We start from the raw sequence: 23224 nt of genomic DNA on the forward strand, positions 1-23224 counted from the left end.
GTCAATAAGCTTAGTGTCTTCTGCAGAGATATTTGACTGAGGGTCTAAGTGAGACTCATTTAAGCATGTTTCTGTCATCCTTGGCCTATTTCAAATGTCTGAGCTGAGAAAGGACAGGGCCTTGGGGTACAGATACTGCCTGGGAAAGGCACTAAACTGGCTGTCCGTGTTTGTGAACATCCATGTGTTTGCAGAGAGCTTTATAAGAAGAGTGACCAAGAATTTAGTGCTGAGCATCAAAGAAATCTCTTACCCATAATTCCAGAAAAAGAGTTCTCAGAGGACAAAGTTGTTGGTGATACCTACCCCCCTCAGCCCAAAGCAGCTGCTTCTCTCTTCAGGTGAAGCAACTCAGTTTCAGGTTAGTTTTAGCTGCAGCCCTAATCTAGTTGCATTTTGGTGCTCCAGGTCTCCCTGAGCTGTCTGCTAAAAAACAGAGGCCTGGTCTTGTAAAGCAGAAAGAGTTTCAGCTGCTACTGAAATCTATGAAGGACTCGAGGTCTCTATCAGAGCTCCCAGGGAGAGCCCTGAGTGAGCTGGAGCAGTATGGCATTCCCTGGTACCAGCTACTGGCTCTGGCAGCAGCCCTGCTGGTGGCAGGGTCAGCCATGGTCACCAACTTTTGGAAACGAGACCACATCCCCACCTGTCCCTGCTGGTGTCCCCATCCCAGGATTCCAGTTATGTTAGTTCACATTTCCAACATTATGGGCAGCCTGATCTTCCAGGGCTTGCAGTAGTCCTGATCTATGAATAACGAGCTTTGAAATCAATTCCCAACACAATTGGTTCTTATTTTTATTGTATGGAATAAATATACAGATCTCTACATTTATGGAACTGGAATAGACATTGCTCAAGAGTCTTTGAATTTAGTCAAAGTATTTTAAGTTGCCTTAACGTCTTTGTCTTTTTTCATGCAATGAACTCTCAAACACAGCAAGTAGTGTCTGTTCTCTCCTGAAACCTTGTTTCCAAATCTGGCACCTTCTCTCCCTTGCTGCCAATGAAAAATGCTTTATTTTATAATCTGAAATATCCCTTAGCATATGGTGCCTTTTTTTGCTGTAGAGATTCTCACTAGATAACTGTTCATAAAATCGGGCTTGGGATGCCAGTGTTGGGAAGGAAAGTCAGCTATCAGCCAAAATAAACTGCCATGTGAATAGAAGGTCATCATCCCATCCCATGCTGTGTACTTAAGTCCACTCTGAAACTAAAACAGCAGAGGGCAAGCCCCATGTTCAACATGAGGTGTTTGCTCTGACACATCATTTCTAATACAGGCAGAACCAGAACACAAAAAACAGTGCAGATAGGTCCCCAAGTTGTTGGATTGGCAGACACCATCTTACATTATCAGATCATAAAATGTTGGGAAGATTATTATATTGGCAATACGGAATGGAGGCTTTAATTGAGACTGAGCTGATGCAGATACAAGAAATAGTTGAGTGCATGTTTGATATCTAGCACAGCACAATGAGGTCCTGAATCTGTCTGTGATATTCCTTGTTTCCAACAAAAAAATGCAGATTTTCAGTTGAAAATGGTCCTTTGGAGATGTAAGGGTATAAGAACATTCCTATGGAATACATATGCATGTCCACAGAGGATATGGGTTGCTTTGGCATATACTGGGAATATTCTGCTTCACTTAAGCTGTTTTGAGCAATGACTCTTCTGACAGCATCAATCAAGGACAGACAAAGGATCAACACGGGAAGTTCATATCAAAGGGGGAAACTGTACATCTACTCTTAAAAATCTGTGTATTTCCCCAGATGAGCCTATGCCAGCTCTAATCACTTGTATTTAATTACTTCACACTTCCTAGAACAAAAGAGGCTCTAATAAACAGGTGAGAATTGAAAGCATGTAGCAATAACTCTATTGTAGCAGGTTTTAATTAACTTTCAGTGTTTATTCAAATGTGTTCTTTATCATGTTTCTTTTCTGTAGCATTTTAAAATAATTGAATTTTTTGCTGCTGAGTACTGCTTCTAATTTGTCTTGAAGCACATCAGTACTTGCTGCCATGGGAAAGCCACTATGAGGTGTTCTGATGCAGCTGGATGATGCAGTGTGATGTTCTGAGGGTCTTCACTGATGTTTTTGGGAAGCTCAGTGGTGGCATAACAGGCTCATGGATTTCCCATATTACTTGGTTTACCTGGTCTCAGAATCTTTTTTTTTTCAAACAAACCAAATAAAAGAACGAAGTTTGTCTAGAAGCAGAAAAAAACATTATAACAAGAGGTGTTTGTGCATGGAGCGTGTGTTGACAGTTCCTTGTGATGCCGTGAGTGTAGATGTCATGTGCTAAAGAGATTTCATAGTGGGATCAGCACCTTCCTTTTTGGAAGGCTCTGAGAGTGGCAGCTAAACTGTGTCAAATCTGCCAATTCCATCACCTAGTCATGGGCACCAAAGAACCATTGGGGAACTGTGAGGGCAAATCTTCAGCATTTATAACAATAAATTACTTGCAAACCCCTTCATCTTTAGGAGGAGGATGAATCCTGCATCTCTCACTTCAGAACCTGCATGATAGCACACGCTGTGTTTGCAGGCTGCAGCTCTGAATTAAAGATGCAGCGAGCTGACATCTGCTTGCTTTAATCAGAAGTTGCCTTCTGACAGGTTGCTAATGCCATCCACAATTTGTTGCCCCCAGTCCAAAGTGAAGAGTTGTCAGAGCGGGAAATAATTGTGGTGGGCTCAGTGGGAAGTGTTCATTACTTTGACCACTGCTGGTCACACTTAATAAGATACTGTTCTTGGTACCTGTAGGAAAAAAAGCCAACCACTAGATTTTTGCAAGATCAGGAGATCATTATAGAAGTTTTTAACTTTCCTCAAAGCACAAACAGAGCTCATTTCTGCTAATTGGACTGTAAAAGAAAAAAGTCTTCATTATTAGTGATGTTCCAAAGGAGCCTGTGGGTTTTCCACCATGTCAAGCTTGTATCGTGCACTTTCCTATTTATCAGTCAAGACCAGGGGGGTCTTCCTTTGTGTGCCAATAGCATTGTGAACATTTGCTTTTCTGCCTTTCCATCCATAACTAGAAAGCTTGGGGACAAAACTAATAACCATAGGACAAATTCACAAGTACACACCAACTGCTTTGTGCTGCTCCTACAACTGAAAGCAGCTACAAACCCCATTTTGCCATCTGGTTTGAGGAAGTGTGGGATTGCCTTGCCTGCTGAGCAGAGCAATACAGGGATCAGGGCAAATATATATATCAGAGATTCTCTTCCTTGTGGCTGTTATTCTGGTGGTGAATGTCACCTTCCATTGCTGTAACCATCACTTCTTTCTCTGTGGCAAATGGGCTGGACCCTTTTGTAGCCTCCTATTGACATTCCTGTTTCTCCTGCAACAAGTCTGCTGCTGGTTCAACAGCTCTGAGGGTACAAACTTCCTCCCTTAACACTTCCATGATCTGAGTTCAGACTGCAGAAGCAGAGAACACAAGAATCTTCTGAAGGCAGTTGTACTAATTTTTCAGATGTGGACAGCTGTCCATCAGGAAGGGCAATCATCTGCCAGACACTGATTTCTGTTGAGCTGGATTGGCACTGGTGCAGCAAAATTAAGTGCAAAGGACGCATAGTTCAAAGCTAAAAATTGGGAATTAAAAACCACAGGGATTAACTGCCTTGCCTCCTGTTGCACAGGAAGCCTGTCCTGCGATGGGAGTCCCGATCTGATGTGTAAAATAAACATCTCAGTGCTTTCCTTCTTTCTCTATTAATTCATTCTGCCCTGTGCTGCCAGATCCGGTGGGGCTTTTTTTATTTTATTGGCAGATAAATATGTTGCCTCCACAGCACTTGGAACTGAACCTGATCTATTCAATGGGAATGTAAAAACACCCACAAAGCCTCACTCCGCTGCTGCAGCTCGGGATGAGGGAGAGCTGCACATTTCTTCATGCCGAGTGTGCCCTATAGCACAGTTACATCTGGGGCCGCTCTCTGTCTTGGAGCATCCAGCACAACTCGTGACCTCTCAGTGTAGGGCACAGCATTGCCCAGCCGTGGTTCCTGCTCTGTGTTTCCAGGCTCCAGCCCTGCCTGTAAGGAAGCAGCTCCGCTGGAACTGGAACATGGTGTGCTCTGCTATTTGTAGTTTCCTGCTGCCGACACTGGATACGCAGTTACTATTCCTCCTGCTTCCTCCTTCAGCATTAGAATGGCTCCAAAAATAATTGGAGGCAGTATGTTCTGATGGAATATTTTCACATTTGCTGAAATTTCCTCTTTCTTTCGCTTGCCAATTTTGATAGGGAGCATTTTGAGACTGTTTCAGCATCTCCGACTTGGCACCGCTGGAAGGCACAGGAATGGTCCCCTGATCAGTGGGGCACAAAAATAAGTTTTGGCACCTGAATATAGACTTAAAGCTCATTTTTAAGGATGATTGTCACATGTTTTAAAAACAAAGTTCTGCTTTAGCTGATGAAGATGAGAAGGCCCAAATGCTCTAGAGGGCAACAAAGCCCACACATCTAGAAAAAGATGAGAAAGCTGTTATTTTATTTTTTATTTATTACTTTGATCCTCAAAAAGGTTAGGTGGTAAGAGACTAGCTGTCAGGAAATACTGTAATTAAGCTGTGCATGAGGTTCCCAGGCTTATTGTGCAGCATCTTTCAGATGTAGCCATGTGATTGTTTCTAAATTAATGTCTTCCTGGCCTGGCTGAAATGCTTTCAATGGCCCACACTTGGCAGAGCTTGGGGTCTTAAAAGTGTGTCTTAAATTACCCTTCATATCTATTTATAGGGAACAGATAAAGGTAGGTGAACAGCTGAGAGGTTGTCTTCTCTGGAGTTGGCAAGGATTGAAGCAGAAAAACCAGAAGCATGGTGTGTGGATAGCTTCCAGAAGTATCAGTGTCATTTTAAACCAGGTGGTTCTGAGTTTTCTTCTTACAAATTGTGCACATTACAGAGAAACTAATTCAGAAATATTTTCTTGAACCCTCACGTCTTGCAAGACCCTTCTGTGTTACTTGGCACCAGAGTCCTGGATGCCTCATGTCCTGCACAGGTGCTGAAGAGGTGTCACAGACAAAACAGTCTTCAGTTGAGGAATTTTTCTGGGTTTAAAGCTTATGAACACAAACTTTTGATCTTGATTTGGGTGTTGAAAGGAAAAAGCGGGACACACTTCCATAAACACCTACTTTTCGCCGGCTTAAATTTCCCTCATTTTTGTCTTGGTTTATACCCAGTCCAATAAAAGTTTGCTTAGTGGGCAGTGGGGCATATCAGGGAAAATATTCACGTAAGTTTGTTTTTGCTGCTGTTATAACTATTCTCTGATTCTTAATTGTTTTCTGCTGTTGTTCCTTAGAGTTCCTGCTCTGACATGGGCCACTTGTCTCTCAGGTGTGACCCCACAGTGTGTCTCCAGCACAGTATCCCTCATTTTCCTTACCTAACAGCTTGTATCCAGGTGTTGTCTGGCTGATGGATGTTCTGGCAGCATGGTGAGGTGCTGGCATGTGGTGGTTCTCCCTGATGGGGCCTTCCCTGGTGCCAGAGCTGGCAGGAGGTGGGTGGTGGCAGCTCAGAATCCCTTGAAGGCCACCTTGTGAGACCCAGTGCCAGCTGCAGAGCCACCTGTGCCTCCTCACCAGGTGCAGACACTGTCTGCCCTGTCTGAACCAGCTCCACAGGTTTGCCAGGGCCAAGGGGAAACATTGAACTGGTTGATTTATGGGATGGCATGGGGTAGGGCGGGGCTGGGAACCCCAAAGTCCAGTGGAAAGCTGATATCCGCAGCTTTCCATCTGTGCAGAGATCCCAGCACTAGACATGATGCACCTTGACATGTCAGGTGTTTAAAGCTGTGGATTCACCCAGCTGCAGCTCTGGGCCTCAGATACATGTGGATTTGGTAGGGGAAATGCCACAATTCTGGTACAAACCATCAAACATCTGTCTGGCTGGTTTGTTCTTAGTGGCAGTTATTTGGAGTAGCAAGAATGTCACACATTTAGCCAGGAATAGAACCAGGGTCTATAACAAAGTCACCAAACTCCTACAGCATTTTCAACTGAATGAAAATTTCTTCTGAAAACTGAAAATGAAGATCCCCATCTGGGGGGGAAATTCTCATAATTTACACTGTATTTTCCATTCATGTGGCTGTTGTCTTGTTTATATCTTTTAGTATTGCATTTTCTATCTGACCAATGAATTAATTTCCCCTTAGACAGCAAGCAGTTCTCTGTAGATGATCTGTGCCTAGAAAAGGCCATTTCCATTTTAAGGAGCAGAAAATCCTTTCCAGGAATGCCTGGGTGTTTGATGTTAGTAAGTGTGGTAGAAAGGTGCAATATCTCAAAAAGCAAGCAAACAATGCAAATGTTTAAAATACGCTCAGATGTCATTAGTTGTATTTGTGTGTTCAGGATCTGTAATTTTCTCCCACCTTCAACAGTAAAATTCTTACTTCTCTATTCAACATTGCAGAAATCACATGCCTGACTTTGTGCATGGCTGTGGCTTGATATGTGTCAGGAAAAAAATACACAGATCTCTTACTCTGGCATTTAGTAGGGACATTCAGTGTGAGTATGTTGGAAATGGTGCTCTGCTATAAATACAAAGCTATTTGTCACGTCACACATCTCGCTAATTTTTAGTGGGTTGACAGTTGGGCCCATTGTCTGGAATAATTTAATGTACTGTAGCCTTACTTACTGTACTCTATGAATCATATACACAGATATTCATGATGGAAAAACTGTGTTCGTGCAGCATGGAGGTTTACACAAATACAGCTGTGGGTCTGAATCTTCAGCTGGTGTAAATTGGCCTCGTTGGAACGACACCAATTTATCCTGGCCGTGGACTGGGCTGAGCACATGTGAAAGGGAAAGATCTGGCAGAAGTATTGGCTTGTCCGTCACCATCTGTAAACACGAGACAAACACGAAAACAAACACAACGTTGTATTTAGGCCCTGGCTTAGCAAAGCATTTAGATGTATGCAGAGTTCTATTTTAAAGCTACAAGTGCTTTGATTTAATTAGGGCTTGTATTTATAAAGTGGCAACAGGAATTACAGCAGATTGGAATTTTGTTGTTGTTGTTGTTGAAATGGTTTTCATAGAATTTGTTGATTCATGAGAAAATAATTAAATGTGCTATCAGTTTTCTTTAAGTTCAAAATTTATTCTGGAGCCAGTATCCTCCTGTCTGAGAACAGCCATTTTCCTGGTGACTGTGGAGGTACCCAGCCCACTGTAAGGGCCCTGTGGGTACTGGGGGACATTAATGGCCAATCTCACTGCCAGCTTTGCCACAGCCCTGCTGAACCAGACTCTGATCCATCAACTCATTTTGTGGTGGGACCTGGGACCTCCCTCATTGCTGTGGGCCTTTGCTGTGGCCATGGGCCACATCTGAGCATCTGAGCCTTGTTACGCTCACCAGGCCTGATCCTGGCCTGCTGGTTGACTTCATGGCTTAAGCTTGGACCTATCTTGTCACCAGAACTTGCACAATGTCCTCTTGCTTAAATCTGGTTGCTGTCAGTTGTAAACCTCAGGGGCTGTGGGACAGGCTGTGGTAAATGAGGCCCCTGTTCTACCTGCTGAGTCCTTATTTCTGGCTCCTTGTCCCTTAGGGATCAGCTAGCCTGGACAGCCAGCATCAGTCCTCTGTTCTGCTGAATTTAGCTCAGAGGCTTGACTGGAGGGATTTTTCTGTATTCCAGGTAGAAGTCCTGATTCTTTAGACTGTTGGCATTTCCCATGTGCTCCTTCACAGATGTATTGCCCTTCTGTCAGCCTTTCCCAGACGTTTAGGTCACTTAGACATATGGCTGGTTCCAATTAAACTGTAGTTTTGACTCCAGTCTGGAGACATTGGTGGAGTTTCTTGATTGTCTCTTACAAAGTTAGCTCACATGCAAATCTTTCCTGGATCATGCCCTTGCATGTCAGTGTAGACTGTGTGTGTAGCACAAATCTGTTGCTCAGCATTCTTTTTGTTCAAATACTGGCTAAATTCAATTGCAAAAGATGTGAGAAATGTGCCTTGATTTTTGTTTAATTGAGTTGTTTTGGATGCTTGAACTCCCTTAATGAGATAGGAATAGACCTTGTAGCTGGAAACTTTGTAAGCCTCAAGAGAGGGACTCTGGCCGTTACTGTTCTGTGTGTATTATTATTTTGTTTATATTTTGGAAACATATAAAAATGAACTGGCTTAGCTGTAGATGCTCTCAGAGTGAAACTTTCCATTTTCTGTTGTAGATTCAGTTTAACACTGGCTGGACAGTTTTGAAAATACAAAATGCACATGAAATCTTAAATGGATCTCTCTTTAATAAGCAATTAAGCAATTAAGTGTGCTTAACTCCAGCATTTCCCAACCACGGAAATGGGAATCGTGGATATTAAGTTCCTTAGTGGTTGGTAAAGGTATTTTATAAAACAGATTTATTCTTTGAAGACCTTAAGTGGGTATGGAGCTTACCTTGAAAAAGTTTATGGTCCACAGGTGGGAAGAGATTGGAAAGAACTAATCTAATAGGGATTTAATTTGGCAAATAATTAGTGGTCTACCCTCTCCATAACTACAGGCAAGACATTCTTTTAGATCAACATTTTTTCTCTCTTTGTTAGCAGCATATGGAGGCATAGTGAAAGAATCCATTTATGACTATCTAGATTTCAAAACCCTGCCTCATATTTTCCCTAAGTGCTCTTGATCTTGCTCTTATTCAGAACATCACCCAAGTTGTGCTTGTCAGAGAAAATCACATAAACACTACTGGTCTTTGTCAGTATTTGTGCAGGGAACTACCAAGAGAAAAGATAGTGAGGCAAAGCAGAAGGTACTGACGTTGATCCAGCAGCTGTTGCTCTCCCATTTTTATATCTCCTTTTCTAGAACTGGTGCCAGAACCACTGCACAAGTTATCCTAAATGATGTCAGCTGGAGTATTTCCAAAAAAAGAAATAAAATCAGCATTTCACAAAGTCCTTAGGGTTAGTCCTTAGGATCTTAGTTGGGATTGAAAGATATCCATGAACTAAAACAAATGCAGAAAAAGGCTGTCTGTCTTAAGAAGCTTCAAAAGAGCTGGGCTGTAGTAAAACAAACAGCACAGGAGACAATGACCCCACCTGGTCAAATGTTGACCTAAGAGAAAATGTGTATAAACTGGACACAGACCTTGTGTAGATCAGACAGTATGTGAAGAACTCAGTAACAGGAGCAGAAAGTTTTTGGAATTGCTTCTCATAGGAAGAGCTGGACTGCAGCACTTCACCAGTTTTCAGGTGGAGTTTCATCCCTTTATGAAAGGGAATTTTATCCTGTGGTTGGCTGCCAAAAGCAGTGATTGGACTTGACCTGAGTGTCCCTTTGGAACAGTTTTCTTTATATGTATTTTATATTGTTCCTCAAGATGACATGGCTATAATGGTTATCATTCTGCCCTTAATTAACCATTTGAGTTTGATATCTATGGCTCAGAACTTAGGGAGAAGATTATTTGCTACAAGCCAGTTCATAATTAATTCCAGCCCTAGTATAGTGTTCAATAGATTTGGGATTTATGATTTTCCAGCATGTATAAACAATTTCATTAATAAATATGTTCGGTTCACTGGCTGCCAAGGCCACGAGGGCTGTAATCCTCCCATCAATACCACTGGCATAGAGTGTGCTGCCAGCCGTGTGCTGGGCACATCAACCTTTGGTGATCTGCACCACTGTGTTCAGAATCCAGTGCTAATGCTCCTCAGCAAGCACTGACAAAAGCCAGAGAGCAGAGGTTTTTATCTGAAATTATGTTATAAATCTCATTTTAGCTGATGTAGAGCTGGACTGTGCACAGCCTGCATACATGCTGTTCCATATCCGTGTATTTCTTGTCTGTTCTCAAACAGCTGTTCTCACCCTGTACTCACTGGCCTGCCAGATGTTACAAATCCAGGGAAAATATGGAGCAACATTCTCCCTCTGTAGGACTTATTCATGACCAGCTTGAGACCTGCTGTTTGGTCTAACACTTAACCTGGATTTTCTAGTAACTCATCAACTATGATGACAAAACATGAGGTTAAGAACTCATTGTTGCCCGCAGGACTGATGCTGGAGATGTGATCTGATACCCTAATCTCAAGTGAAGTTGCCTCAAGACCACATCCATAATAATTAGTGGTGCATATATGATCACTAGTGACAGTGAGGCTAGATTCTTCACAGTGCATGGGGAAGAGACCCTTTGGATCATTCTTAGTTCTTCTGACTCTCATAAAATACTAATTCCCTTAATTAAACATAGCACTTAACATTCTGCCGCATATGCATTCAATTTTCTCTATGTATTGTTAGAAACTACAAGAGATAATCACACTGAAAGTTTATCTTCCTTTTTAAGTGTGCTTCACCTCTGCCCTTGCTTCTCAGTCACTGGAAAACTCCTAAGTACTTAACTGGCCTCCAGATTATCTACAGCAATGTGGAGAAGTGCCAGTCTGGGAGACATTGAGGATAGTTGGTTCACGTGTTTTTAGTGATGTAATGTCCAATCTTAGTTATTCTGTGCTGCTGTTTAGTGTGAATTCATGACTGCAGGAGTGATTAGAAGGCTTGAGAGCAGAATTATTTCAGTGGCAGTCAGCATGACTCCAACTAAGAAGTAAGTCACAGGAATAATTAAAGATCCATTAATTTTGTGATAATCACTAGAACTAGCTTTGTTAAGAGAGTCTTTTTCATGGATGAGATGAGATCAATGGATACAGTGCTGTATAGTAATGTTAGAGTGACACAGAAAATCTTTCCTGAGACACTCTAGCTGACTTAAACTGATCTCATGGGCACATTCTCCACTCTTTGATATTTATTGTAATAAAAAAATCATTCCTTTGACAGGGAAACTGACTTGTCAAAGGCTCTTGAGCATTTTTCCAGGAGCCCACATTAGCCCCTTGAAACTGGGGCAGTCCTCGCAGGGTTGAGAGAAATAGCAATTGTTGGGTCATTGCCATGTTCACATCCGTAATGGTGCGTTTTAATTAAACAAACGAGGCAGCACACTCGCTTCAGGAACACAGGAAGCATCAGAGTTTCTCATGTGGAAAACAAGTTTCACTTGAAAGCTTTCAGGAAATATTGCTGGTAATATGGGCTAGGCCAGACAATGTTGACAGACCTTCATACTGAAACCTCCTGGCCACACGTTGCAAACTCTCATGGCGCCGTCACAACTCACATTTCATCTGGTGTTTTCAGAGTCTCAGCTTGGAGTCACGTTATTATGAGAAAATTGTCAAAGACCATTTTAGAGTTTTTGGTCAAAGAGAAAAGTTTGAAAACACAATCCATTGTATCTCAAAAGCAAAGAAGACTCCATTTTTAAGTATTTCTTTATTTAAATTCCCTGATTGTTAAGGAAATCTTGTGACCTTTGGTTCTGTGTAATACTTGCATATCTCATCATTGAGGTCTATTGCTCAGTGTTGCTCAAAATTCTCGAAGGGCATCCTTTAAACTGTTGTATGCTTCAGTGGATTTAACAAGACAAAAAAGGCAAATCATCTCTTGAATTTCCTTTCTTTTTCTTAATAGTTTATTGTTTTACTTTAAAATGGAGAAGCATGGTTTAACTTAAGCTAGATTCTCATCCAGCAATATGTGTATAGATTAGATAAAGGAAATGCTCCCTATCCACAGAACAATAGATTACTTGTTTAAATTACTTGTCTTAAAAAGATCCTGATTCGGCTTTGCTGAGCATAAAATATTAAATTTACTGTTTATTTTTAGTGGAGTCCTGCCAATTTCCTTCTCCCTGACTGTCTTTAGATTGTTTAAAACATTAAAAAAAATGTTCTCATCAAACATATATCTGCTTACAAGAAATCTCTGTTGGTCTTTCCGCAGAGACATAAAATCTTGTTGTTAAGACATGAACTTTGCTGTTATGGAATTTTCCTTTCTTTATTACCTTTATGTTTTTCCTGCCCTTTTTTTTTTTTTTTTCTTTAAGCCCACAAGTGTGGCAAATTATGTTGTGCTAATGTTGCTTATTAAATCTTCATAAAGTGAGAAAAAGGAATCCAATGAGAAAGCTTTAAATGTCTCTTCATGTGTAGTAGGTAGTTTCATTCTGTTTAATTGACAGTAATATTTGAAAACTCTGACCTCCTCTTTGCAAAAATTTTCTTACTTATATTTCCTGAAAAAATGGTGATAGGCCTGATCAGCTCCACTGGTAGAAATGAGAAAGTATCTGTGTCATTGATATTACTTTAGACTTGCATCTTTGAAACTTGAACCAAATTTGGCTTTTAGGACTATTTATCAACACAAAATACAAGGCTGATGTAGACTCTATAGCTGCAAGTGTATTTTCATAAATAAAAGATTAAGAAGTCAGGCGTATGTGACAGTTTTTTGGGACCAGGTCAGTGTAGTGTGTCTGGTGACACTTGGAATGTTTATTTGTCTTTTGTTGAAAGGGATTTTCAGTGTTATTTTTGCAAATCCCCTCCATACGCACACCCATGCTGGCTCGAGTGCTCAGCATGAAATGTTGTTTTTCCTGCAGGAATCTTAGGTGACCCATGCAGGGCCTTTTCTCTCCTCTCAGGAGCATCATCTCCACAGGGAATGGGGAGCTGACCCTGGGCAACTGCAGCAACAGAGCAGTGGGCTCTGAGTGTTCTTCAGCTGTCACAGGTCAAAAATTGTCATGCAGTGCTAAAGAACAAAGCAGCTTTTTATTGGAGGACATGTAAATGTTATAACAAAGATCTGCACTGATCTTTTGACCCTAAGGTGGTTACTTGGAAGCTGCTTCACTGCCTTTTTACCTTAAAACATTTTCTCTAACACCAGGGACTGAACTAACTTGACCTCTGCAGCCTCTATAATTAGTTTTTCTTTTTTATAATGAATTAACGAGTTAGCGGGGTTTTGTTATTATTACTATGAAAGAGTCCTTATTAATGGACAGTTCCCCAGCTTACTGGGATGGAGATAAGGGAACATGGTATTAAGGGATCCCACAAAAAAAAAAAGTTTGCAGAAAAGGAGAGATTCGAGATTGCAATTGCCTGCAGAGCTGTAGTCAGGAGTAAAGAATGAAAGGTTCTCACTTGGAATGCATTTAGTCTCTTACACAACACAGAACAAGCTAAAACATAAATGCACTGTCTCTTAGCTGACTTGTGACAGCTTATAATGAATGAATGTGCTGCAGATTGAAATGTCACACTGACGTGCTTCTGAATAAGAAATGAGTTTCATCAGCTTTATTCAATATATTTCTATCCGTATCTGAAGTACCAAACAATCCATTTTGCTTGGGAATACATTTGGAAGTGGAAGAAGTTGAAATGTGCTCTCTATAGATATTAATAAAATTCTATTTTTTCTTTTTTTTCTCTTCATTCCCAAAAATATTAAGTGGGAGATAGGTTGGGTTCTGGCTTTGAACTTGGAAAGATCTAGGAAATAAAAGTGGAGGAATTCAACTGGCTATTTGAATGTAATATTTGGAAATATTGAAAAAATAAATTAAAAAGTAACTTTACATAGAGATAAAAAAAGAAAGGGGTTTGAGAAAATAGCGTCTCTAATATTTATGGAATTTTTGGTCCATTCGCGAATTAAAAGTATTTTATGAACTGCTAGATCTTTGGTCAATGAAGCAATCCCTGATTATAGTTCCCTCTGCTGACATCTTTCTATATATGAAATTCCCATGACTTATAGGAAAACACTGTGGGATCAAGCTTACTGAGGAACATGCTTAATAAATTATTTTTCCTGACCTATCATTCTGTTAATAGTAAAATTTGGTGATAGCTTCAGTGCTTCCATTGCTCAAGATGAGTTTATTTTAATGACGTTCACAGGTAAGATGAATTTGGCTGTGTTGCATACACATCTATCTCAGAAGAGGATTTTTATGTTTTGCACTGTCTCTTACAGTTTCCCTACTTGTCTAACTCTGTTTTTTCCCCTCTCTCTTGTGTGAACCCTTCTAGATGTTTGACTGGATCAGCCACAACAAGGAGTTGTTCCTGCAGAGTCACACAGAGATCGGGGTGAGCTACCAACACGCCCTGGACCTGCAGACACAGCACAACCACTTTGCCATGAACTCCATGGTGAGTTGAGAGAGGGCACACAGGAGGGAGGAGAGGCCAGCACAGGAACCACCTCCAGTGCACAGGGCACCAGGGGCCTGTGAGAGGTGATGCAAGGAAGGTCAGGCTGGCTGTGGCAGACAGACACTGATGTATGGTAACCTCCTTGACTCAGGAGCAGCACAGCCCTGTGGAGTTTGTTTACATTTTGGGGAGCCAATATAATATTTTTGAAATTTTTGACATTTCTTTGACTGGGAATTAATGAGAGCTGTAGGATGCACTTTAATAATTTATACTTCTCCCTCCACACCCTGCTAAGGTATCTTTCAAAACCTTGAAAAGAGACACTAATCAAGTTGTCAGTTATGGCCACAGTGGGATTTTGCCTTTTTCAGTTGTTAATTGGTCAGAACTTTTGAATGCAACTCAATTTACCTTTCTTTTTCAAAAAAGAAAAGTCATCATTATACCTTTATAAGTGCTTTGCTCGTTTTCTTATTCTTTCCAGACATAAGGTATTTGTCTAGAAAACTGCCCTGCTTTCAGCACAGAAATGAGAATAAGATGTATTGATGTTTTGATCATTGCAGTGGGATAGAAGAATGCATGTACACCCCCTGCTGCAACTGCTCAGTGCAGAGATAAGCCCTCTCTGAACACTCTTTGTCAACTAGAGCAAAGCTTTCCCTGAGTAAACCACTCCAGCAGGTGAAGCTCCTCCTGCAGTGCAGGGTCAGGCTGCAGCTGCATGGGGGCTGACATCTCAGAGGTGACTGAAGCTGATGGTGTAAGTCACTGGAGAGCCACACCTGCTCTGCTGCCCACGGGCAAAGCACTGGAGAGCAGCTGTCTGAAATGGGAAAAAGAGATCCCAAATACCCGAGGAAGTTAAAGACCCCACACTGCTTTCTTAAGGTTACAGGCATTAACCCTGGGATCCTGGCCAAATTCCAGGTCAGGTAATTAACTTCTCTGACCTGAATTCCACAGGCCACTTCCACCTAGCTGGCTATTCCCCACTTAAAGCACTGTGCCTCCCCAGGGCATTGCGTAACAGTGGGAGATGAGAAATGTTTATAAAGCCTATTAATGTGTTTATTGTGATTATATCTGAACAGAGCACTGGAAACCAGGCTCTAGGCACCTGGTAGTTAAACTTGCCATCACAGTGCCATCTAGCAAAATCCAGGAAAACACTGCTTCCATATAACACTGCTGCTCTCAGAGTCCCAACAAGTAAATGTGTCCTGGAGATTAGTGCATTAAAATTCATTTCACTTATGAAAAATGCAAATTTGATCATAATTCTTCAGAAATACCATTAGAAGAGTCAGGATCTCTCTTTATCGTTTTTTTGTGTGGTAATAATACCACAAAATATGGTAATGAAAAATAACATTGTCCAGCATTATTTTCTTAAAATAACTGGGAGTTAGGCTTGGAAAGAGATCATTGCCGTTAATAGAAAATTAATGATTTTGCTAGAAATTGGATTTATAATTTATCTGGATCTTTTTACATGCAATACATCAGCAACTATTGGATTGAGAATAGCTCAGCTGTTTATTACTCAGGAGTATGAGTAATAAAATAATGAAATATTGAGACACTTTTTTTGGTTGTGCGGCTTGGGCTTTTTTATGGTATTGAATTTTGATTTGTTTTGTTAATAGATTAAAATTGGTATCTACTGAAGATCTGGAGGAGGACAAAGTGTCTAAAGATGGCTGAATTTTAGCAGGGGAAAAAGCCTACAAACTTCAGTGAAACTTGGACAGACCTTGGATCTCTAACATGTTTTGTTTTGATTGTGTTTGTTGTTTGGGTTTTTTTTTCTTTACACTGTACCTAGTGTCCTTTAAGCCTGGCATAACTAATAATAATTAAAATAGAGTCTTCAGTTCCTCTAGAAAATGCACACCCCTAATGTTTACTGGGTCATGCCTTTTGTTGCATGATCTTCCTATGCATCTCTGTAGGCATGCTGTGACCAAAGCTCCTTTTTGGAAAAACAATTTGCTACTCTGTTTGTTACAATAATAATTCTTCCTTCTAAATGATCAATGTGGGATGTGGGGAAATCATATATTTGAGGTAATAAACTGTAGTGTGGTATTTTTCTTTCAAATAAGGAGCATAGATTATTTTTTTTCCTGTGATTCAAGGCAGTGCTTGTTTTCACTTCAGTTTCAAAATAAATTGTTACTCTTTATCACAGCTGTATAATGCTTATACTGCAGCAATAATACTTTTCACAAAGATGAATATTTAGCTCAGACCTTTTTCAAGCAATATCAATAATCTAATAAATTCACTAGAAAACAAAACCACAGTGTTCCAGTATGGCACAAAGCATACTGGGTGTAGCTTTGCACTTGGATATCTGGTGTACATGCCATTTGTTCTGACTAAAGTTATTTGTATTTCCCTTGCCTGGACCTTTTTATGCTGGATCTGATAAGTTCCTTAAAATATGAGTTCCTGCTTTGTGCACACAAAAATGGGAGTGTTCAGTGCCAATATTGCTGCCTGTCCTGCTGTCAGGGAATTACACACACAGAGATCCATCCATGTTGTCCTAAATCACAATATATTTTAACATGTTACAATTATCATGTAAAGGCTAATAATGTCTGTTAAAAATTCCCAATATCTGTTTTCCATGAATGGTATTTTTCTGTATGTAGGCTGAGCTAAAATGCCATCCAGTATTACAGAGGCTACATGTAATTGGTCTTGTTATAGAAACTTAAAGGTCTTAAAGATATCTCATGAGAGGTTTTTTGTCACTGAAACATTCTGCTTTGGATTTGGGTGTTAGGTTCTTTTCACGTATAGTTTATAAAGTCACAGTACCAGAGTGCAAACCGGTTATTTTTAAATTTTCTTTTAAAGAAAATCCCTTCAGCAATAAAATTTCACTTTCCATTAATCTGCAGAACCCTTCTCTTGTAGCCCACCTTTGCTGATTGCCATCACAGTATCTCACCTAGTCCTCTAGGAAATGAGATGAACACAGCCAAATTCCTTGCAGATTTATTCCCTTCCACTGCTCATTTTTCTTTTGTGAGTGTCAGGCATTCCTTTTATTAGTGTGTCGGAAGAAAGTGTTGTCCCAGCCAGGCTTGGAAGGTTTCATTAGGAGGGGAGGTCTCCCAGCATGCCCATGAGGTGATCAGGGATGAATTCCTGTATTTCCCTGAGGAAAACCATTCCACAATTGCAGCTCTGCTGCTGTCAGTGCTTATTGCTGACACTGAGGGCTCTTCTCTGAGCACATGCTGGACCTGGGCAGTTCTGGCTGTGCTGGAGGGAACAGCAGTGTCACACACACTGGGGACTGGAATCACAGCCTTGGTTGGGTCACTGAAATGGGCTGAGAGTTGGTGGACAAAGAGGGGAATGGGAATTTGCAAGGCACTGCTCAAGACTTTTGTAAACTGTAAAAGAAACTCTTACCTATCACGATATCGATGCACGTGTAGGGAAAGTTTTGTTTTGTTTTCCAGCACAGTGATTTTTAGAAGACAAAAATCCCCTATTTTTAGACTGAAGTTTCAAAGTTGAAATAAGGCCAATAAAAAATGAACTCTAACATGAGGAGTGCCTTTGAAAAGTGTGCAAGTACATGTGAAATAACATTTTTCAATGCTGAAAAGTATATATTAGCCTAAATTTCAGGGTATCCTAGTGTCGTGACTACAGAATGCCAACTGAAGTGCTTTTATTTCTAGACATTAAAACATTATTTCCTCATTTTTTGATCTATTGTGCTCTTATAAAGCTATAAATGAGTGATCCCTTGCAGTGCTCTTTGGGGACCCCTCTTAGTTTTGAAAGAAAGAGGAGGTTAGGTTAAATTTAAAGTGAGACTTCCCATGCACCTGCTACTGTGGATTTCCCAAGCCTAAAGGAAAAACAAAGTCACAGATATTAGTTGCTCTATTGAATCCTATTAAGATTGAACGATCTATATAATAGTGACATAGAAAAAAATCTCAATTCACTCAGTTTATAGAAGTGAACAAACCAGAGGGAAAGGAAGATTTAACTTTGTGAGATGTCAGCAGATGAGTTTTGTCAGCATAGATTTTCCATTTTACTTCAGAACATTACACATTGGCAGATAAAGATGGAAAAAAAAAAAAAAAAAAAAAAGACTTAAAATGTTTGTTCTTTTACAAAGCGGAAAAGAAATGTATTGCATTTTGTGGATTGTGGTCAGTTAAATGTTGGGTTTTTTCCTGAAAGTGAATTATGGATTGCCTTGAATCAATACTGCATTTTACTCCAATATGCAACAGCAATACAGAAGAGCATATCACAGGTGATACTGCCCTTGAGTGCATTTGTTGCTCAAAAATGAGCAGGAGAAGCTCAGGAGTCTTTGTTTTCTGAGCCTTTTCCACTTGATGCCCAAAGAATGAAGGTGTGAGCTGGTGATTCCCAAACTGCTCCTTGCTTCCTGCTGAAAAAGCTGTGGAGTTAGTGGGTTGGTACCTATCCATGAAAAATTCTCATATAGGAAAGAGAAATTTTCATCCTTACCCCTGCATAAAAATACAACAGACGTAACAATATATAAATCTTTCTGACTTAAAAACCAGACTCTCAGAACATCTGCTGCAGTTCAGCTAAACTTAGCCTTACCCTCCTGCTGGTTAACACGTCTGTGCACTGGAGCCATTGGGAACCATGGAATCCACAGTCGATTCCTCCATGCCCATTGCATCACAGTGACTGAGATAATTCAGCATGGGAAAAAAATGAATAAACAAAATCAGGATGAAAACAACCATTTTCTACATGAAATCCAAACTTCTTTGGGAACTTTTTCTTCAAACACAGCAATCTTCTGTGACTTTGGCACAACTCATCTAAGTTTTAGCACCTGTAGTGATGCAGCACTACTTTCCACCAAAAGGATTGACCTGAAATGTTGCTAAATTATCTTGGCTGAGGTTTACTCAAGAAAGATTTCTGGGAAAAAGGCTTAAACATTTAGTCTGATCTCCAGTTTCTAACCTAGAGGGACACAAAGAAATGTTGGACTGTGGCTGGTGGTCAAAATTTCAAATCATAGTGTCTTTTTATAGTATATTTTAAGCTCCAGAACAATTTTGATTGGTTTCTCTAGTTGTAGTGAAAAAAAAAAGTTATTTCTTAAAAATATTTCTAACAATTTAGAGCCAAATCCAGTGTTTTTTTTTTTAAAGGTTTTGTGGTAAGGGGAAAAAACAAGACTGAAGGCTGGGTATTGCTTTAGACCTGTGTTATTTATGTGACAATTGTCACAGTCATGGTTCTACCAGGGAGAATTGAGTGGCTCAAAGGGCTGGGGCCCAATCTTTTTCCTCTTTAGCACCTACAGTTACAATGAATGTACTTCATAGTTATCCCACACACTTTGCAGACATACTTTGCCCTGCTTTACAACTTAGTTTGGACCTGTGCCTACCTTGGCAATGCTCTGTTGCATTTCATGTTTGGATTGGCAGATGAGATCCTGCTCCAACAAACACTTCCATCTCTGATTTATTATTTGCCCATGAGTAATGCTGCTAAAATCATCAGGGCTGTGTCTGTCCTTGTGCCTGAGGGTCTTAGAGATTTTACTCCCAGAAATTTCTAAAGCCCTTTGGAAATAGTTTAGAGAGACAAGAAAGCAGCAGTAAGTCATCATTAGCAAAACATCTCAAATTTTGAGATGTTCCTTTCCTCTGGTGAGGAGGAAAGAGAAAGGAAAAGTGCTTATATCAAATGATTTTCCAGGATCTGTCATTTGTCTTTTGATGGTGCATCATTGTAGGACACTGTCATGATGGCTATTTATTTTCAGCTTAAATTCCTATGCAGAATGAGGGTATTGTAATGCAATTACATTGCTGTCCACGCTTAGGTTTGAGAAAAAACTATTCTTCCACTTCTTCAAGGCTGAATAAAGACAATAATGGAAAATTCTTATGAAAGAACAGAAAATATTACCCTTTTAGAGGCTTTTGAATCCTTCTAAATGCAGAATAGAGTTGAATAATATCTCTGCTGGAGAACAGCTTAAAATAGCCTGCAGAAAAGATAACATTTTAACTGAAGGCCATAATGTAATAGACATTTCTATGGAAACACTTATATTTCTATAGAATATCCTTATGAGCTCTTTTAAATTCTGTAAGACTTTTCCATTTGTTGACACTACATGTCTATAAAGGATTATCAGACAGCTCTCAAAGGACATAAAGTAAACCTTTTACTTATGAATATGTGGATATAGCATCCAGAAGGATGAATTAATGCAACAAAAAATCAGGAATAATATAGAAGCAGTGAGTACACCTTAACAGGTGAGTGGATACTGAAGTATGGAAAATTAGTTTTACATAAATAAATTCAAGGAGAGAGGGGGAGATACCAGTGTTAGATAATGGCACAGATGTACAGAAAGAATCCAGAGGGATGTGTTTTTAGAGTGGAAGGTAGTATGCCTGCTATTCACGCATATTTAAGCAGGTGGTTGATTGCTCTCACTGAACTGCTTGGCTTTACTCCAACTAATGGTGTTTGGAATGTGTAATGAAGGGAGAGGGTGGTCACAATTCTTCCTTCTCTTTATTTATGTGTGCTTTTTAATTTTCAGAATGCCTATGTCAACATCAATCGAATCATGTCTGTGGCATCAAGGCTCTCCGAGGCAGGCCACTATGCTTCCCAGCAAATTAAACAAATATCCAGCCAGCTGGATCAGGAGTGGAAGAGTTTTGCTGCAGCTCTGGATGAGCGCAGCACCATCTTAGCCATGTCTGCAGTCTTTCACCAGAAAGCTGAGCAGGTGAGTTGCTTCGGGGAGAGGCAAAATGGTCCCATGCTACCTTGATAAAGATGATGCTGCAGTTATTACTTGATGGTTTTTGGCTTAAGTGCAGTGAGGCTGAGAGCTTTGTTCCTGGGGGCTCAGTGCCCCAAAAACAAACAGAAACATTTCCACCCTAAAAACCACCCATGTACACTTGTGCATTAACGAGCTGGTTTATTTCTAGTATTTCATTGGTGCTGTGAATAGATTCGGGATTATTATGGTCAGGAAAACAATATCTGCACTCATGTATATGTGCTATTTGCAGAGGAACGTTCACACACATGACACAGGCACAGACCAACAGGCAATTTCTAGGAGCCAAAGAATATTATTGTTAATGAATATTACGGAATTCATTCCAACACTTGCAGTGCTCCCCATAGCCCCCGACTTTGTTAGTCTTCACTGAGTAGAGATTTCAGAGACAGCTGTGAACATCAAAGAAAATTTTCCATACCCCTGAACTCTAATTTGTGTCTTTAGCAGCTACTAGAACAGTTCCATAGTTCATATCTAGAATAAAGATTTAAAATGTCACTGAATAAACCTTGTGCTTTTTTTTTTTTGCATCTAAACCAGGTCTACCTAATGATGATGCTTCAACATCAATTTTATCTTGATTACATTCATTTTCCAGTGACAAACACTGCTTTGGAGCTCTCTTCAGTATTGTTGTGTGCTTGTTTTTCCAAGTAGTTAATACCAAAGCTACTAAGTGGGCGTGCTTGATCTTTATAAAATAACCCATACTCAAATCATCTAAAAAAATGTTGTAAGAGCTGAGCTGGAAACTGTGTCTCTTAAACCAGAATATATGTGTAGAAAAGGTTATCTTAAAAAGATTTTCCTCATTGTTTGTTTCTGACTGTAGAATTACAATGGATTTTTCTTTATTCCGTGTTCCTTATTGACAACAGGCAATAGCATAGAGCAATTACTCACCCTACTGGGCACTTACTCATGTAAGCGCACTCAGTGCCTTTGATGGGACTGATAATCTAAGAGGATGCCCAGTACAAGAATTTTCATCTCCTTACAATGGGCACTGTAGTGATTAGGTGTAGTCTTCATGTTAAGAATTGGTCATTCATCATATAGTCATAAAGGAAAATAAAAAAAGGAATATATATGCAATCTGTAGTCACAATGAAAAGGTTAGGATTTATTAATAAATTCAGTAGTTCTTGTTTGCTTGGTTTAGGTTTGGGGTAGTTTTTACCACTTTATTTATTTATTTATTTTTTTAATGAATGACCCCCTATTTTTCTGAAGTATCAGTTTTGTTTGCTATTTCTGAGGAGCTGCTGAGGTATTGTGTAATGTGAAAGGCAATAAACCAGAAAACTATACTGACCTGCCTGGCACCTCTTCCCAACAAACTGAAGTTTGTGTTTTCTGGCAGGAGCCAATCTCTCATTATTAACAGACAGGAAAATTTGCTAATTGTGCCAGCAGTTGCTCCTCATTTGCAGTAAGAGAAAATTCAGTGGAAGAAAAATGCTGCTGTGAAACCTGTGAGCTCAGCTACAAAAAAAGAAATGCGGGTGTCGCTGTGTCCACGAGCCAGGACTAAAATTTCATCCCTGCCTTAGTAACTCTGGCAGGATAAACCCATGTCTTGAGCTAATAATTTGGTCATTTAACCTCTGTAGAGGTTAAATAGTGAGGTGTTTGAGATTTGGTCTGTAACTAGACTTAGTTGTCTATCATTTGTTCCAAATGTGACTCTTTATTAGGTGACATCAGCCAGGGTTTTGTTTTTTTTCTTTTCCACTCAAATCAGGGCTTCATTATTTTACAATAAACAGGGCTTACTATCAAATAGGGCTTTATTGTGAAGCAAAGATAAAGATAAACCCACTATTTCCTCTGTTGCAGATCAAGTCTATTTTCACTCCCTTTGTTCTCTCAGTAAGGGCACTGTTGTTGCAGATGCAGCCACTTCTCCCAGTGTATCCCTGCTTCCCTCACACCAATCTCTGGTGCAGATTGTCATTCCTTCTCCAGTGCAATAAACTGCTACAGTCTCTTTGTTCATTCCTTCTTATTGATTGAAGGTCTCTGTGATGCCAATAGGAAGCCAGTCTTCTAGGACCATAATCTTTCAGCCTCTGGCACACCCCAGCCTTCAAGGGAGTTGTTGGCTGGGGACAGAGATTTATGAAATATCTATAATATGCAAGCTGAGCAGGAAGAAACTTGTTTTTGTCAAGGTCTCTTCCTTAAG

The 23224-nt window shown here is 40.1% G+C and overlaps 1 protein-coding gene across 5 annotated transcripts in view; it reads left to right on the forward strand.

Moving 5' to 3' along the window:
• KALRN (kalirin RhoGEF kinase) overlaps positions 1–23224 on the forward strand; it is a 473348-nt gene that overhangs the window by 202425 nt on the left and 247699 nt on the right. For all 5 annotated transcript variants that reach the window (XM_083865423.1, XM_083865425.1, XM_083865420.1 and 2 more), the window contains exons 6-7: positions 14040–14162; positions 20779–20970. In XM_083865423.1, the coding sequence (XP_083721549.1) occupies positions 14040–14162; positions 20779–20970 (315 nt within the window). The remainder of the gene's footprint in view (positions 1–14039; positions 14163–20778; positions 20971–23224) is intronic.

Source organism: Zosterops lateralis (assembly GCF_965231275.1).
Source record: "Zosterops lateralis genome assembly, chromosome: 7".
NCBI classification, from domain to species: Eukaryota; Metazoa; Chordata; class Aves; order Passeriformes; family Zosteropidae; genus Zosterops; species Zosterops lateralis.